Source organism: Hyposmocoma kahamanoa, unplaced genomic scaffold, assembly GCF_003589595.1.
Source record: "Hyposmocoma kahamanoa isolate Upper Pololo Valley unplaced genomic scaffold, ASM358959v1 65, whole genome shotgun sequence".
Classification (NCBI taxonomy): domain Eukaryota; kingdom Metazoa; phylum Arthropoda; class Insecta; order Lepidoptera; family Cosmopterigidae; genus Hyposmocoma; species Hyposmocoma kahamanoa.
This window is the reverse complement of record NW_020653853.1, coordinates 17750648-17766510: the sequence shown is the minus strand read 5'-3', so window position 1 is coordinate 17766510 and position 15863 is coordinate 17750648. Positions and strand designations below refer to the sequence as shown.

Sequence of the window (15863 nt, the reverse complement as noted above, 5' to 3'; positions counted from 1 at the left end):
GGTTTCGAAAGGTAAGGGTGCTGGTTCAATTACACGGGACTTATTCACTTATGTCTCAGGGTGACGGGCACAGTGGCAGTGCCCCTAGAGCCTATGCATCGGCGTATTTTGTACGCGCCGACGCGCGTTTCACGAAGATTGTTGCATTTGTATCGATTCAAACGCGCGCAAAACGAGATACACACGCGCGCGTTGCGCAGTGGCGTCATCAAAATTCCCGACACCTTTACTGATTGCAGACTGCTGTTTGAACAAGTAAATTTACATTCTGTGTCACTAATGACTTCACCCTGTATTGTTTTTTATATTGTATTGCATGAAAACAATATCATGATATTTAACCACGTTAAATCAAAGTTTGACAGACGATCGGGTTGATGTTTGGATAACAACAATCTAACAGATAGATGTTGTTATCAGTCACGAGTTTCTCATCATGACGTCATGATTAGATCGAATGGATTACATTGCACAGTCGTGGATTAAAAATATAGGGAAAAAATTAACTACAGGGAAATTATATTAAATTAACAGAACAAAATCAACCAAGCACTATTTTTTTGTTATGTGTCCGTCAGTCCCCATCTTGAGACCAGGTAATTGATGAGGTTGTCTGGGGATTTTCATGGGTGGTGCTCTTTGGCACGCCATAATGGGTGATGATGATAGAAGGCAGTGTGGGCTGTACTGGCAACATGTTACCTGACTACTGAATGCTAAGGAGGCGGCGGATTACTACGGCCTATTTAGCTAAGCTCTCCGACAGGCTCCTTGGAATAACGTCGATAGTGGGCAATATGAGGGGCCCCACATGCACCTCCCGCTACTGCCTGATCTTCCGAATCTCTTTGATCTTCTGAATCTCTTTGATCTTCGGAATCTCTTTGGCTAGCTGCAGTGGTTGATTTCTGCCGCCCGGGTCCAACCTTTTGCTGCTTCTATATTTTCACGATTACAAAAGTAGTTCGTTCGAACAATCTCGGTTCCATTGGTTTTTATGTTCGCTTGCCTTCGCCACCTTTGTGTTGTTCAGGATATCGTTTTCGCAAACTGTGGAATTTATTTTCTAATTTAAATTTAAAAAATTATATATTTTAGTTAGGGCTCGGTCGCGCTTGTCGCGGCCGTCATTGCTGTGCCGCCGCCCGGGGCCATGGCCCTCTCTGAACCCCTCACGCTACGCCACTGCTGTTCATACTTTTTTAGCTTTTCCTCGGTATGTACCCCTTGAGGTTGTGCATGTTGGGTATACCGATAATATAAAAAGACAGATACGGCATCTACCGTCTGTTCGGCGCGTAAATGCCTACAATGCGCTCGAAGCGTAGGGTTGTCACATTATTATTTTAGTTGTACTAACAGGCAGTAAATATAATATGAAAGAAAATATATATATATTTATTATCTCTCACAGTCTTAGAATATATTACAGTAGTGAGTTACCTTAATATTGTTACACCTTTTGTAGGACTTTTTTCTGATTAGGTTTTCTCCGGTAAATAAATAAATAAATAAATATTAGACAACACCACATACGTTGCTTTTATCCCAAAGTAAGTAGCTAAAGCGCACTTGTGTTATGGAAATCGGAAACAACATAGGTGCCACAAACACCTAGACCCGAGGTAATATAGAAAAGTTAGTTTTGTACACTGACTCGGCCGGGGATCAAACCCGGGACTTCAGAGATAGCGATACCATGAAAACCGGTGTGCAAGCTACTCGACCACAGAGGCCACCTAAGTCACCATCATCATCATTAAGTTTGTGTGAGAGACTGGTGTACTAGGAGACCTGTATTACAGAGCCCCTCCACACTCCGGTGTTCATCACTAGTCTTGTGCGAAATCATATTAGATAGGTTCCGTGCAGCGGTTCTAATAAGGTCGCGCCTCTTAAATACTAATAATAGCTGCGCAGATTATTTACTACTTTTTTCTGAAGGATAATTTAAGTTGACCTCGGATGGCCTTAATTGCGCCACCGGACAAAAGGAACAGCTGTAGAGTCATAATACGTATCTAAATATTATTAAACTGACGATTCGATAGCACGTCTCCGCGTGTATGTCGTAGCTGACTCGTAATCGTAAGTAATAAGGTGTAGATTCTATTTAAATTCATACAATAGAATCACAACATCGAAACGCTAACAAATTGGATAGCCGGTCGGTGGCCCCTTGATTGGTGCGTTTTTTATTTTGACGTTTTATTTCTTTGATTAACAAAATTAACAATAATAACAATTTTAATTTACAATACGATAGAATCTTTTTTTATGATTTCAAGTGACGGGACGAACAAGTCGTGCACCTGATGGTGAGCGACACGACTGTCCACTCGGAGCTCTAAAACACATGTTCTGAGAGGCAGTACCACTGCGCCCGTCACCTGAGACGTGTTTTGTTTTCTAATACAAGTGACAGCACGAGCAAGTTGTGCGCCTGGTGTTAAGCGACACGGCTATCCATAACAGTTGCAGTGTCACTCGGAGCTTTAAATGGCAAAAATCTGAGGGGCACTGCCACTGCACCCGTCACCCTGAGACATGAATTGACAAGTCCCGTGTGCCTGTAATTTCACCAGCACCCCTTACCCTTTGAAACCGGAACGCAGTAAGGTTCACATTGCTGCTTGGCGGCAGAAATAGGTAAGGTGGCAGTACTTTCCTGGACGAACTCTTTCACAAGGAGTTTTGCTGTTACTGTGAATGAGACATCATTCCTTGCAGGTCGCAACGTAATACAATAAATTTTAAACAATTTTGGCAAAATTTAAACAACAATAGCAAGGTGTTATTCCAATTGAATTAACACACCGTAAGTAAACAATGAGTGCTGCGATTAATTAGGTTTTGCATACAGGCGATAGCCTTTGAAATTACTGAATGTGTGTACCATTTGTGCACAACAGCCATTAACGACTTAACACGTAGGGTGCAAACGTTAAGTACCGATTGGCAATTATTTCCAACAATGGGAGAAATTAAAAAAAAATAACGGAAACATGATATTTAAAAGAAAAACAACGAAACCATATCCTAGTGACCCCAATAACATCAATAACTTCCTAAAGAATAAAAAAACTGAGCGAACCCTATAGCGCATCCTTAATAACAGTACTGACGAAAACAATTACGTGTTAATTCCAGTCAGCCTCGCTAGCAACTTGAGGTATTTAGATTTCTTAGAGATAATCTTTTAGGCCATTAGAGGGGCGAGTGTCTAAAATAAGTATCCAAAATAATAACATAGATATTATTATACACTTACTGTATTTACTTTATTTCGTTTCGTGAGTGTAGTTAAAACCAGCCAACAAGATGAGAAAAAAAACAATAACGATTACAAGGAAATAAACAAAATTACTTACCTAATAGACACCGCAGTACCATTGGGAACTGTAGCTTGACATATACATACAGAAGACTATAACTGAAAAGTCATTTTCCGTAAGTGTAGTTCAAACCACCTAACGGACTGAGAAAATAAAAACATAATAATAGTAGTAATAAAGTGCTACACAACCACGCTAATTATTAGGTTGATGTGTCGGGCGCAGCAGCAGTGCCCCTCAGATTTTTGTGGTTTAAAGCTCTGAGTGGCACTGCAACTGTTATTTATTCGACAAGAAATTCATCGCTCTCACCCCCGGTCGCCGAGCGTAATCCGCGTTGTCGCCGCGCAGCGTCCCCTGCGCCTAACTGTCATGGCAAAATACGCTCTATTTATTTTGCTTTTCCGTTTCAACTTAAATGAGCGCGGCGGGCGAGTCTGGATGGAATTTTGGTCTGCGCGGCGGCCGCGCGGTTGTATTATTCAGAGGAATGTAAATGTTGTTGCCTAGTAAATGGAATTCAGATTCGCCATTGACGTACGTGAAGGCTTGATAACTGGGCGGTCGCGCGAAAACTTTCGCGTCGTGTAACTGGGCACTTAGGGACAGGCGTGTCGCCACCAGGGGCCTTACCATGAACCCTTATTACAGTTTAATTTGTTGTACAATTTTGTACACCTGTATAACCTGTATAATTAGTATTTTTTACTTGAAATACAGGATTCTCCTAGTTCAGGTATATGTGTTATATTTTACATTTATTCGCATAATTAGTCTTTAGTTATTCATTTGTACAATATGTACGTTATTCAATAAACAATTTTATTATTATTATAGTTCAGTATAGGTTCGTAACGACAAAAAAGGTGGATGGTGGTATACACTTCATGTAGCGCTGTCTCACAACGATTCATTTTCGGTCCTAAACTGAATCGTAATAAGAGTTCATGGTAAGGCCCCAGGGACACAAATTTATTCGTTCCGTCACTTAGTATTATAAAAAAAAGCTCCTCGCCTGGTGGTGAGAAATTATTTAACCAAGATCAAGATACCCCTTCTTCTTATGGTATCGATGACATACACTATAATGCTTGCCATTGTAGTAAAAGGATTTACCAATCGGCGTAACGTACTTGCCGATTGTTGACAGCATGCCACAGGTACAGGAAAGGTAATGGTACGTCGTGTCAGGAGGCTCTTTTCGTGCACCTCCTAAAATGTTTCCCTAAAATGTGACTCTTCAAATTTCGTAACATTAGTAGTTAGTGACGGGACGAACAAGTAGTGCGCCTGGTGGTAAATGATACGCCTATCCGTAACAGTTGCTGTGCCACTCAGAACTTTAAATCACAAAGATCTAAAGGACGCTGCCACTGCGCCTGTCACTCTGAGACATAACTTGACAAGTCCCATGTGCCTGTAATTTCACCAGCACTTTACCCTTATAAACTGGAACTGGGCAGAAATAAGTAAGGTGGCAGTACTCGGGACGAACTCTTTCACAAGGAGCTCTACTGCTACTAAATGAGCCATCTAAAAGTAGAAAAAGCACACACGCCTCTAATATCACACGGATATCTAAGAATACTGCTGTCTTTCCGCACACTATGGCAATGAACATTAATGGCGACGTTTGCGCCACGATTGTCGACTCAATAAGTCACTCAGCAGCCCTTACGTTTTTTCAGTCCACCGACAATAAGTGATATTGCAGGTGTTCAGTGGTATTTATAGAGACTGGGCGGTATTCTTCCGCAAATTCCTCCAAGGGGAAGGAATAATGTTATTCAACTCAGATCGTCTTGTCAAATAATTCATGGCATAGATCGGAATTGGCACAGTGTATTTACTTACATTTCACGGAAGTAATATAGAGTGAATGATATGTAATGCAGGAATTGTTGTATTTTATTTTGTTGTATATTTCTTTTCTATTTAGAAGAAAAGTTTTGTAATAGGCAAACGGACAATAATCAGAAAAGAATCTTAAAAATATGTAGTTCGAACATTGACTTACAATTATATGGACGTCGGGTCCGCGCTAAAAAGTGTCCGCACTTGTAAGGCGCTAAAATCGTATACAGAGCGCGACACTCCGCTTTAGTCTTCATTTGTTCTACTGACAGCGCGATACTGCGATGACATTACAATTTAAATTTCGAATAGGTTGACTTGGGACATTTTTTTCGTGGTTTTTGTATTAGACCCGTCGTCCATTTATTTGTAAGTCAATGAGTTCGAAAATATGTTTCAATGAGAAAAACGATCCATCAAGCAATATTATTATGAAATAATAATCTAACCTCAGTGCAGAGTACTAAAAAAACCGACCTCAATAGTCATTTATCACCTAGTTTACCACCCTTAGAGGTCCAATATTTTCTTCAAATTTAAATGGGACCACTTCTGAGGTACCCTTTTTCCAACAAAAAAAGAATCATCAAAATCGGTTCACAAATGGCGGAGTTATCGCGTAACATACATACAAAAAAAACACAGTGGAATTGAGAACCTCTTCCTTTTTTTGAAGTTGGTTAATAAAATATAATTTGTGTTTTTAAATCAATAAATAAAATACGAAAATGTATATTATATATGTATATTAGTATATTCTTAATCTGTTAGTCAAACATCAAACACCCCACTTGACGTCATATGTAGGTAACAAAGTAAGTTCACCGTACTCACTGTTCGCGTGTTTTTTTGTAGTTACCTTGTATTTTTTCTCATTTTAACCACTATTTAACTAAATTCTAACAATTTTTTACTTGAAGACGGAAGTCAATCAATACGTAAAATTCTCGAAAGTGGCAAGTGCACATTGTCTAGATTGTCGACCTACCAATGACAACACGCGCCATGAGTAAACGGTTTTTTTTTTACTTACATTCGAATATAGGTTTAGGGACTTAAAAAGCTTTATTTAAATAAAATAATATTTTCCTTAGCCGTATCGTCCATTATCGTTAATTTTATGAACTTTTAAAAGTTGTCCGATTCCCTATTGTTAGTAAAAACATAACTGCTTTGTTTCTTTTTTGCTTTTTATTTTTTAATTTAATTTCTGGGATTTTAGAGAACAGTAATATTCACTGTAAGGGTCGTATTCCAGAACTCTACTCAATGCTCAAGTCAGGACTTGAGCAGACTTGAGTATGATTTCAAGCACTGGAAATACGACCCTAATGGCAAGGACCTGAGCATGATTTTCAGTGCTCACTACAATACTGTAATAATAAGTGTATCAGTTAAAGTTTAGGTAAATTTACTTTGACTATTTTAATCTGTTCTATTGACGAATTAAGTCCCGATTAGGTTTTTTAACTTTGATTTTACTTTAATGTACGGTAATACGAATAAGAATGTATTGTAACAGGTACCGGGTCCCCGAGCGTGAGATGACGCGGCGCGGTGGCGACCGCACGGCGCCACTCCGCACACCCACCATGGCTGGGGGCCTATTCGCCATCGACCGGGAATACTTCTACAAGATAGGATCCTACGACGAGGGCATGGACATCTGGGGAGGGGAGAACTTGGAGATGAGTTTCCGGGTAATGTACAATAATTATACACAGCACGACCTAAAGTAAGGGTCGAACAGAATAGTGACGTTGCCTAGATATGGGGAAAACAATAGTCAGCTCCATAATGGATATAATCCTCGATTTTCGTTCTCCCTATTTACTAAATAAAGTTATTTTACGAAATATGTTTCAAGTCTTAAGTGCTTCTATTTTCTCAATGTCCCTCGGCAAACTTTGTGTTTCGGCTGTCGTTGGGTTTTATTCAGTTGCCCTTTGCTTTTGATATAGACCGGGCGCTTTCAGACGTCTTGGAAGTATATAGAGTTGCTATTGTATTTTTTATTTGCAGCTATGTCTGACGAAGAAATGCGTTCAGATAGGGACTGAATTGAAATGATTAATAACCGGGAATTTATTCATTTTTAGTTATATAAAAGAAGCTGACTTTATTTACTTTATATTTTTGTTAACTTGCTTGACATGGAGTAAATGTTATTAAAAATAGGGAAGTAGTTTTACAGCTCTATATAGTCCACACGAAAATCAAACCAAGGCGTCAATAAAGTACGTTGTTTAAAATTCAAATTATTATAGATTTTAAATCTAATAAATGATGGGTATGTATAATATAGGTATAATATAATATAGGTCTTATACATTTTTTCCCTAACTAACTCATTGTACACTGGCTAGTGTACGTCAACAAAACTTTAAACGCCATACATTCCAAACAGACATTACATAATTATACCTATGCGAATTAATTACGTATTACCTTAAATTATTGTTTCAAGCATTACGACACCGTATGACATGATTGTGTAAAATTGTCACAGATTATCAACAGAGATATTAATTGCGGTCTAGATCACAAAAGAATGTTGAAATCATCATGGCCACATCGGATTAGCAACAATGATAGTCATACATCGTAACAGCTGCTTTGGACTGTTTCATACACACGCGTGAATATTTTTATTTTATTTATTCTCACGCCCTTAAGATTCCCAATGGGGTAGGCAGAGACTATCAATCGCCACTTAGCACGATCATGACAAACCTCTCTTGCTTCACTTACACACTTACATTCATTAGTAGCAGTAGAGCTCCTTGTGAAAGAGTTCGTCCAGGGTACTGCCACTGTACCTATTTCTGCCGCCATGCAATGGGACATGGGACTTGTCATCTTATGTCTTAGGGTGATGGGCGCAGTGGCAGTGCCCCTAAGTAAAATCTTTACGATTTAAAGCTCTGAGTGGCACTGTAACTGTTATGGATAGGCGTGTCGCTTACCACCAGGCGCACGACTTGTACGTTCCGTCACTTGGTATTATGAAAAAAAAATCCATCAATTTTTTTCAGAAAGGCCCTCTAATTCTTCTCACTACGCACCCAGCCTTTTTAAGAACACGGTTAATTTGATCTGAGAATGTTCTTCGTGGCCGTTCTCTTCCAATGATGCCTTCCACGTTTGCTCTATATATTTCTTTCGTTAATCTACTACTATTCTTTCATCAGCTCCATGTGTCCAAACCACCTCAACCTACCCTTTTCTATTTTTGTCACTACGTCCTCTTTCAAACCACATCGTTCATGGATCACAGTATTCTTCACTCTGTCACACAATCGCTAATGCTGATGTGAGTGAAGGAAATGAAAGATATAGAAAGAAAGCGATTCTCTTGAGAAGTTAAAGGCTTAAAACCTCGACTACCGTAGAAAGGTGGCCTGTTCGACTAGAAAGTTCGCAACACACCATCCTTGTATTATCGATTGACCAACCATTATAGTCAGGGTAAGAAGAACATAGCTTATTTTGAGTCAAATCCTTTGAGCCCTAAGAAGAACGGATATCAATTTTGAAGTACACTAAACTGGTATTTGTTTACAATACAATACAATTCAAAGAATTTTTATTGTACTCCAAAAAAGGAAACAAATACAATACAATTAAATTTAACTTTATCAGCTTTACATTTTTTTATATTACGCTGAATTCAATACTTTTTTTCACTCTTTATTTATTTAGGGGCTTTTATCTTTATTGAACATGTCAGCCCCATTACAAAAACAATACCTCAAGAAAACACTTAATAAAATCCAGAAAGATAAATCAAATAAACTACTTATCCAAACATGTATACAAAATCTTCGCGGTACTACATGTTGGCTCCAACAAAACGGAACGGATAGTATAGGATTGTAAGGGTGGACTAGACTCTGCTTATTCCAGTGGGAGGTAGCCATGATTTTACCATGGACCAATGACTGAACAGGACTGCTAATCGCGATACAAGACAGCATAGTCGGGTATTTAGTACCTATTGTCACCACCAGAGCCAAATAGTTATTTTTTTCTAATTTGTTTTACATTGACGAGTTGCAAATATAGCAAAGCTACTCTAATTTCTAGTGATAACAAACAAATCTACTAGATGGCGCTTAGTGCACAGATTTTTGTGGATAATTTATTTTGTTTAGGATTAGCGCCATCTACCCATATTAGCAAGCGTTAATTTATAAATTTGTAACACACAATGCCATCTGTTGATACGCATATTTGTCAAAGTTAAGAAAATAATTTTAGCTCATGATTAATATTACGAGGAAAAAACTGACCATTCATATTTCATTTTAAAGAGAAATTAATTTAGATGGATAGATATGATAGATAAAACGTTTGTCTTGCATCACACACACAACAATATAATACAGTAAATTGATTAAAAGAGATACACAGAAATGAAAATTAAAGAAAATAAAATAAAAACGAACAGCAACGCAATAAATTAAAAACAAAAACATAATACTAACCTAATGATCAACAACAGCTTGTGTGTGCTAAAGCAAGCCACATAGGTCGTGGCTTAGTGTAAAATTTGCCCAAAAGCAAAGCACTAATTTTCAGCCACCACCTTGGAGGGTAGCTAAAACATTGTGAAGTGAATGTAGTGTGTATATGTGTTAGTATCACGTGACTATTATGTAGATTATAAAGATATAAAAAAAATTAGTAACTTTAAAAAAAATTCAGAAAAAATTTATATCCACGGCCAATTACATAATATAAACTATTTCCAGGATATTGATCAATGCCATCTAGAAATAAGACGGAATTTTGAACTTTTTCAGAGTTACGATCTCTCGTATGGAGATAAGCAATCTTCTTCAGTTATTGATCCATGATTGTACGTATTTACATATCCCTACTATTCTAGCTGATCAATTGCCTTTATATATATACATTGACTAAGCCTGGAGAACAACCCAATAACACACTTATATTACTTTACCTACAACATTCTATTACGTACCGTAACTAACCTCAAATTTTTATTATTACATTTTGTTTCAAATTTTTCAATCCCGTAACGTACCGTTTTTTACGACGGCAATAAAACACTGCAGTTACTGCATAACAGATTAATCCGCTATCGTACGGTTAAACAACCAGACGTAAATTGAAGAACAATGTGGTTTAGTTAATCTTTACTACTTCTTGAACTTAGTATTGTTAAACAAAGTACAAAGGTGACCTTAATGACAGAACATTATACCCGTCGCAGATGAAACGTGGTGAAACCGCCACGGTTTTTGTGTGACATTAACACGTTCACCTCGGGGAGCACCACCGGTGGAGCACGGACGATTGGACCATCAGACGGGGTGCGCCACCGGCGGATATGCCTGGATGCTAATATGCTTTATGTCTTTCTAATTATCCTATTAAGGCTTATAATTTTTGCCGCCTAAAACGCAACTCGTGTAAAATATATCTGACGAAAATTGGCCGGCCACCATGTGAAATCTTTCCCACCAGACACCAATTTATGGCCATTTTCATTCCGGTGTGAACGTGTTAATGTTATAGATTTCGCTCCTAGACGTCTATAAATACACGTATATGGTATACTACCTGATGCACGCGACATGGTCTGCGTAGAATAAGTACTTCGAACATCGAGAAATGATTGATTCGACTTACAAACTTTCATCCTCTATTTCACCCCCTTTAAAGATTTATTTTTGTGACAAAAAGTACCCTATGTACTTCTCTTAGGTACCATCTATCTCTATACCCAAATTCATCAAATTTTACTCAGCTGGTGAAATTACGGACACATGGGACTTCTCCACTTATATCTCAGGGTGACGGGCGCAGTGGCAGTGCCTCTAAGATCTTTGCGATTTAAAGCTCTGAGTGGCACTGCAATAGACAGACGTATCGCTTATCACCAAGCACACGATTTGTTCGTCCCGTCACTTAATGTTATAAAAAAACTCGACAAGCGAATGACGGATTAACGGGCGGCGCGGCGTGTCGTTAAGCCGTTAGACAATTTGCAAATTTTGGGATAAATCTTAATTTAATTACTAGGGATTCAGTTGAAAACTGCAAATGTTATGGATAGGCGTGTCGCTTACCACCAGGCGCTCGTCTTGTTCATCCGGTCACTTGGTAATATGAAAAAAAAAGTTACTTTTGCATTTATAATATTAGTTTGGATAATATGACGTAAAATTCTCTGACACAGTACATACATTGACTTCTGTCAACGGTCTACGTACCGTAGCCTTTACTAGACGTTATTGATTTTATTTATCTATCTAGATAATTAAAAAAAAAAAGATAAATTATGAGGCACAGGCACATAGACGTCTGCCTATTTTGTATTCCATTTACACTCGGCAGCTATCAGTGGTCTCCGAGCGTGATCTGGGTCACTTCTAGAGTTCAACAAGAGAAATAAAATAATGTTGAAATTGTGATGTCGGAAATGAAAATAATGTATCGGATCTAAATCGTGTGAGTATTTTTTTTTTTTTTTTTTCAAACAAAACCAACGTTTCAGGCTCTTTACACATCCCATGGTCATGGTTGATTGAGATGGTAAAGTGATGAACCAGTTATGTCTAATATTAATGCAAACTGCCCTATTTTTAGTATTAAGAGACTACCTCTGCCGAATTCAAATCATTTTGCGTGAGTCGAGCGGCATAGACACGGGCTTTATTTCAGAATTATTTTTTTTACAAACGATTTTAAAGCCATGTGAAAAATGTATATCGCATACGTATTCTATTTAGTTGATATTAAACAAATCATTGGTATATGTCCTTGGTGTAGGACCTATTGTTCTTGTAAAAATTCGAGGTAAGTTTGTGTTTTTTTCTATCGTGAAAATTTTTAGCAACTGTGTTGTGTGTGTACAAGTGTAGATCCTCAACTTTACTATATATTTTTCCGAATTCAACAACCTCATTCAACCAAATCAACGAAAGCCATTTTAGGTTCTATACACTCTTAATATTAGACATAACTAGCTGATTACCACTATCTCAGTCAGATGTAACTACAAGACCTCTAAAGGGCTCGAAACGTCAGTTTGTTTGTAAAAAAAAGAAAATATACGCGACTTAGATTCGAAAAGAAATATTTCTTTTCCAATATGTAATGTTTTATAAAAAAAAAAGCACCAACCAAATAAGGGGCTTCAATCTCCGCTAACAAATAATTTTTTTTGAGACTGGTAAGGCGTCAACTTCCGTGGTAGTACACAACTGACTTATAATAACAATGATGTGGGGTAAAGGTATGGCAGTGCGGCGGTCGCCTGGAGATCATCCCATGTTCCCACGTGGGTCACGTGTTCCGGGACAAGTCGCCATACTCGTTCCCGGGCGGCGTGCAGAACATCGTGCTGCACAACGCGGCGCGGGTCGCCGACGTCTGGATGGACGAGTGGGGAGAGTTCTATTACGCCATGAACCCAGGTTCGAATGGACGCAGTTAGTGGTTGCTTTTGGTTCGCTCAGAGAACTAAGTCCATAGGTTGTATAGGTGCTAACAAAAACAAATCTCACGATAAACTTGACAATGCTCCGCGCTTTACAACCCGGACTTGACAATCGGGTAAACAACAACACATAATTAGAGTAAATTTACCTAAACCACAAGTAATACACATAGAGTGAATACATACTTCTTTAAAAAATCCCGGAATTATTAAAAATGACAGGCATATAAATGAAAAGAAAAAAGTTTTTGTACTTATTGCTAGTAACTCTTCAAAAATATAGAACAAAATAATTTTACTAGCAGTAGAGCTTCTTGTGAAAGAGTTGTCTAGGGAAGTACTACCTCTGCCTCACCTTACCTGTTTCTGCCGCCAAGTAATAATCTGAGCGTTACTGCTTTCCGGTTTTGAAGGGTAGGTGCTGGTGAAATTACAGGCACATGCGAAGTGTCAATGTCTTAAGGTGAAGGGCGTAGTAATAGAGCCCCTAAGATGTTTGCGATTTAAAGCTCTGAGTGACACTGGGACTGCTATACAGGCGTGTTGCTTACTACCAGGCGCACGACTTGTTCGCCCTTTCACTTTGTCCCAGATTTCAGAGTGGGTCTAGATCTATGCACTTTATGTGTATTACTTTCCTTGAGGGGTAAGTAAATTTACTTTGCCATTTCCTACCTCTACTTATAGTACAATCTAAAGGTACATACAAAAATATAGTATCATTCTTTACTTATTACCAAAAACATGTAAATGAATATATGTCTGTATAAATTACAGAATTTTAAATTCTGTAGTTCAAATTCTTATTGAATTAAAAATCATTAAAATTATTTTTTTATTTTTACTCTAATTAAATGTTTATTACAAAACTTGTAAATTTTACAAGGAAACGAAAGTTACCGTTGAAAGTAAGATTATAATAACTGAGACAACCAACAGCAATCGAAGTGAAGTAACAAAGTTTTGTTGTGGCTTGGATACTAAATCACTAACAACGTAATCCGTGCAGATAAATTAACGAATTTAACTTGTGGGGATTCCTAATTAACATTGAGAAGCTTTAGTATTAAAACTGCCATTGCGCCTGCATAATCACTCACTTGCATGCTTGTCATTTCATACACATTTTGAGCTTCATTTCATTTATTTTTAATCTTTTTGTCTTTTTTATGTTTGTGTTTTTTTTGTCACTTGTTGTTCATCTTTTCTATTTCTAGTGATTATATCTTATTTTATATTTAATTGTGATTTACTTGAGCGGGGTATTGCTGTCCTTTGAGGTAATGAAAAGGAGTAGAACTATGTGCGAGAATAAAACAAGAATCTTTATAGGATTTTTTCAACCTCGCCCACTGTTACCGGGCACATTTGCGTGTGCTATATATTTAAAAAAAAAGGTATTTCCACCTCAAGATTTAGAAGAGACGGTCCTTAAATAATATAAATGATATATGAATATCATGGTGTTTTTACTCTGTTGGTGAGTTGGTGAGAATAGTGGCCTCGGTGTGGCAACAGACGTTGGTTCGAGTTATGAGTTGTTCAATTCAATTCTTTATTGCGTTTACTATAATAAAAAAATATGTTACATACGATGGGAATGACTTAAAGCTAAGTTAATAGCGCATTATGGACCCTGTAGGGCGTTTGAAATTTAGGAATTGCTGTCTTATAATTATTAATACATTTATGAGTCCAGTAGGACGTGACAACAATGTCTTAATTATATATAATAGTAATTACTACACAGAGTTATTTTTAAAACACTAACAATCTTGTAGGACTAGATTACTAAGATCATAAACAACAACTTTTGGTCCGTAATTTTTGACAAAACATGATAAACGTGGCAAGAATAAACTTTAAAGTGTTTTTGTACTATCTTACACTTTTTATATCTGTATTTGCTAGTAAGATAGTTAGTTGAAACGTGCAAGCGTCCTCTCCGACGACTCCCGCGTTTTGCATAGAGTTATCACCGCTTAGAGCCGGATTTCTGAACCTGTTGGACCCCTAAGTGGTCCGTGTAATGAACGCTGGGGGTCCATGGCCAACCTACCTAACATAACAGATGCATTATATAAATTGGTATACAATATGTTGTGGTTACAATACATATACTGAGCGCGTGATCTTTTTGAATTTTCGCACCCGAGAGACGAGCGAGCGAGACGCGGTTTACTGCAACCCACAAGCCTTTCCCCTTCTTCATCTTTCGGAAAGGGTCCGTGAGCTCTTTAAAATTTTGACAGCGGTCTATGACTAGAAAAGGTTAAGAAACTCTGATGAATTGTTAAAAGTCATGGAACCAAAGTTGTTGTTTATGATATTAATAGTATAGTACTGCAAAGTTGTTAGTATTTTTCAAATAACCCCGTATATTCACTTGATTTTCAATAACATAAATATTGCAATTAATGCAGCGACATCTTCTAGCTGAGTGAAGAAACTTTCACCAGTTTCTTGCAGGTGGCTCCGACGGCAAAAAAGCTGGTTAATTTCAATGCACACAGAGAAGTTTTTTCTTCTCTGTGTGCAAACGTAAGATCTGGTGACTCGATCAGTGGATACGCTGTGGCAACAGACGTTGGTTCGAGTCCAGTCAGATCAAAAGAATTTGTCTTTGTGTTGTCAGATTTTTGTATTTAATGAAACAGTGATGTGGCAGTGCCCATAAGATCTTTGTGATTTAAAGCTCTGAGTGGCACTGCAACTGTTATGGACAGGCGTATGACTTGTTCGTCCCGTCATTTAGTATTATAAAAAAACACAAATGAATATTATCAAGGTAGTAAAAACATTATGATGTTCAATAAAATAAATATTACTTTAAAATTACATACCGACTCCATTTCTGTAAGGACACTGTCTTAATAAGACATTGTTTCTGTGGACTTTACGTCACTCCTGTTGAAAACCACTTCGTAAACTTTGAGGCTTATACTAAAACGCTTGTAGCATTACCTGATTTCAAGGACCCAGCATTAAAGGTGGGCGTGACCCCAAGTAAGGGCTCCGCTTCTATTAACACCATATAAGTCGCCCAAATTAGGAACTCTAGCTCTTTAACTCTTATTACAGTCCCTTGAAAACTGGTAGTGTAATAAACGTTTTAGAAAAGAATACCTTAATGGTAATCGCCATTGTTTTCGTTCGTATCGTATTCTCTTTCTCGTACCCGCACATATAGCTATCCTTTTCTA

The 15863-nt window shown here is 37.7% G+C and overlaps 1 protein-coding gene across 3 annotated transcripts in view; it reads left to right on the top strand.

Moving 5' to 3' along the window:
- LOC113231572 (polypeptide N-acetylgalactosaminyltransferase 5) overlaps positions 1-15863 on the top strand; it is a 71211-nt gene that overhangs the window by 34753 nt on the left and 20595 nt on the right. For 2 of the 3 annotated variants that reach the window (XM_026465913.1, XM_026465912.1), the window contains 2 exons: positions 6712-6889; positions 12457-12637. In XM_026465913.1, coding sequence (XP_026321698.1) covers positions 6712-6889; positions 12457-12637 — 359 coding nt within the window. The remainder of the gene's footprint in view (positions 1-6711; positions 6890-12456; positions 12638-15863) is intronic. The other variant, XM_026465914.1, reaches the window with a different exon arrangement.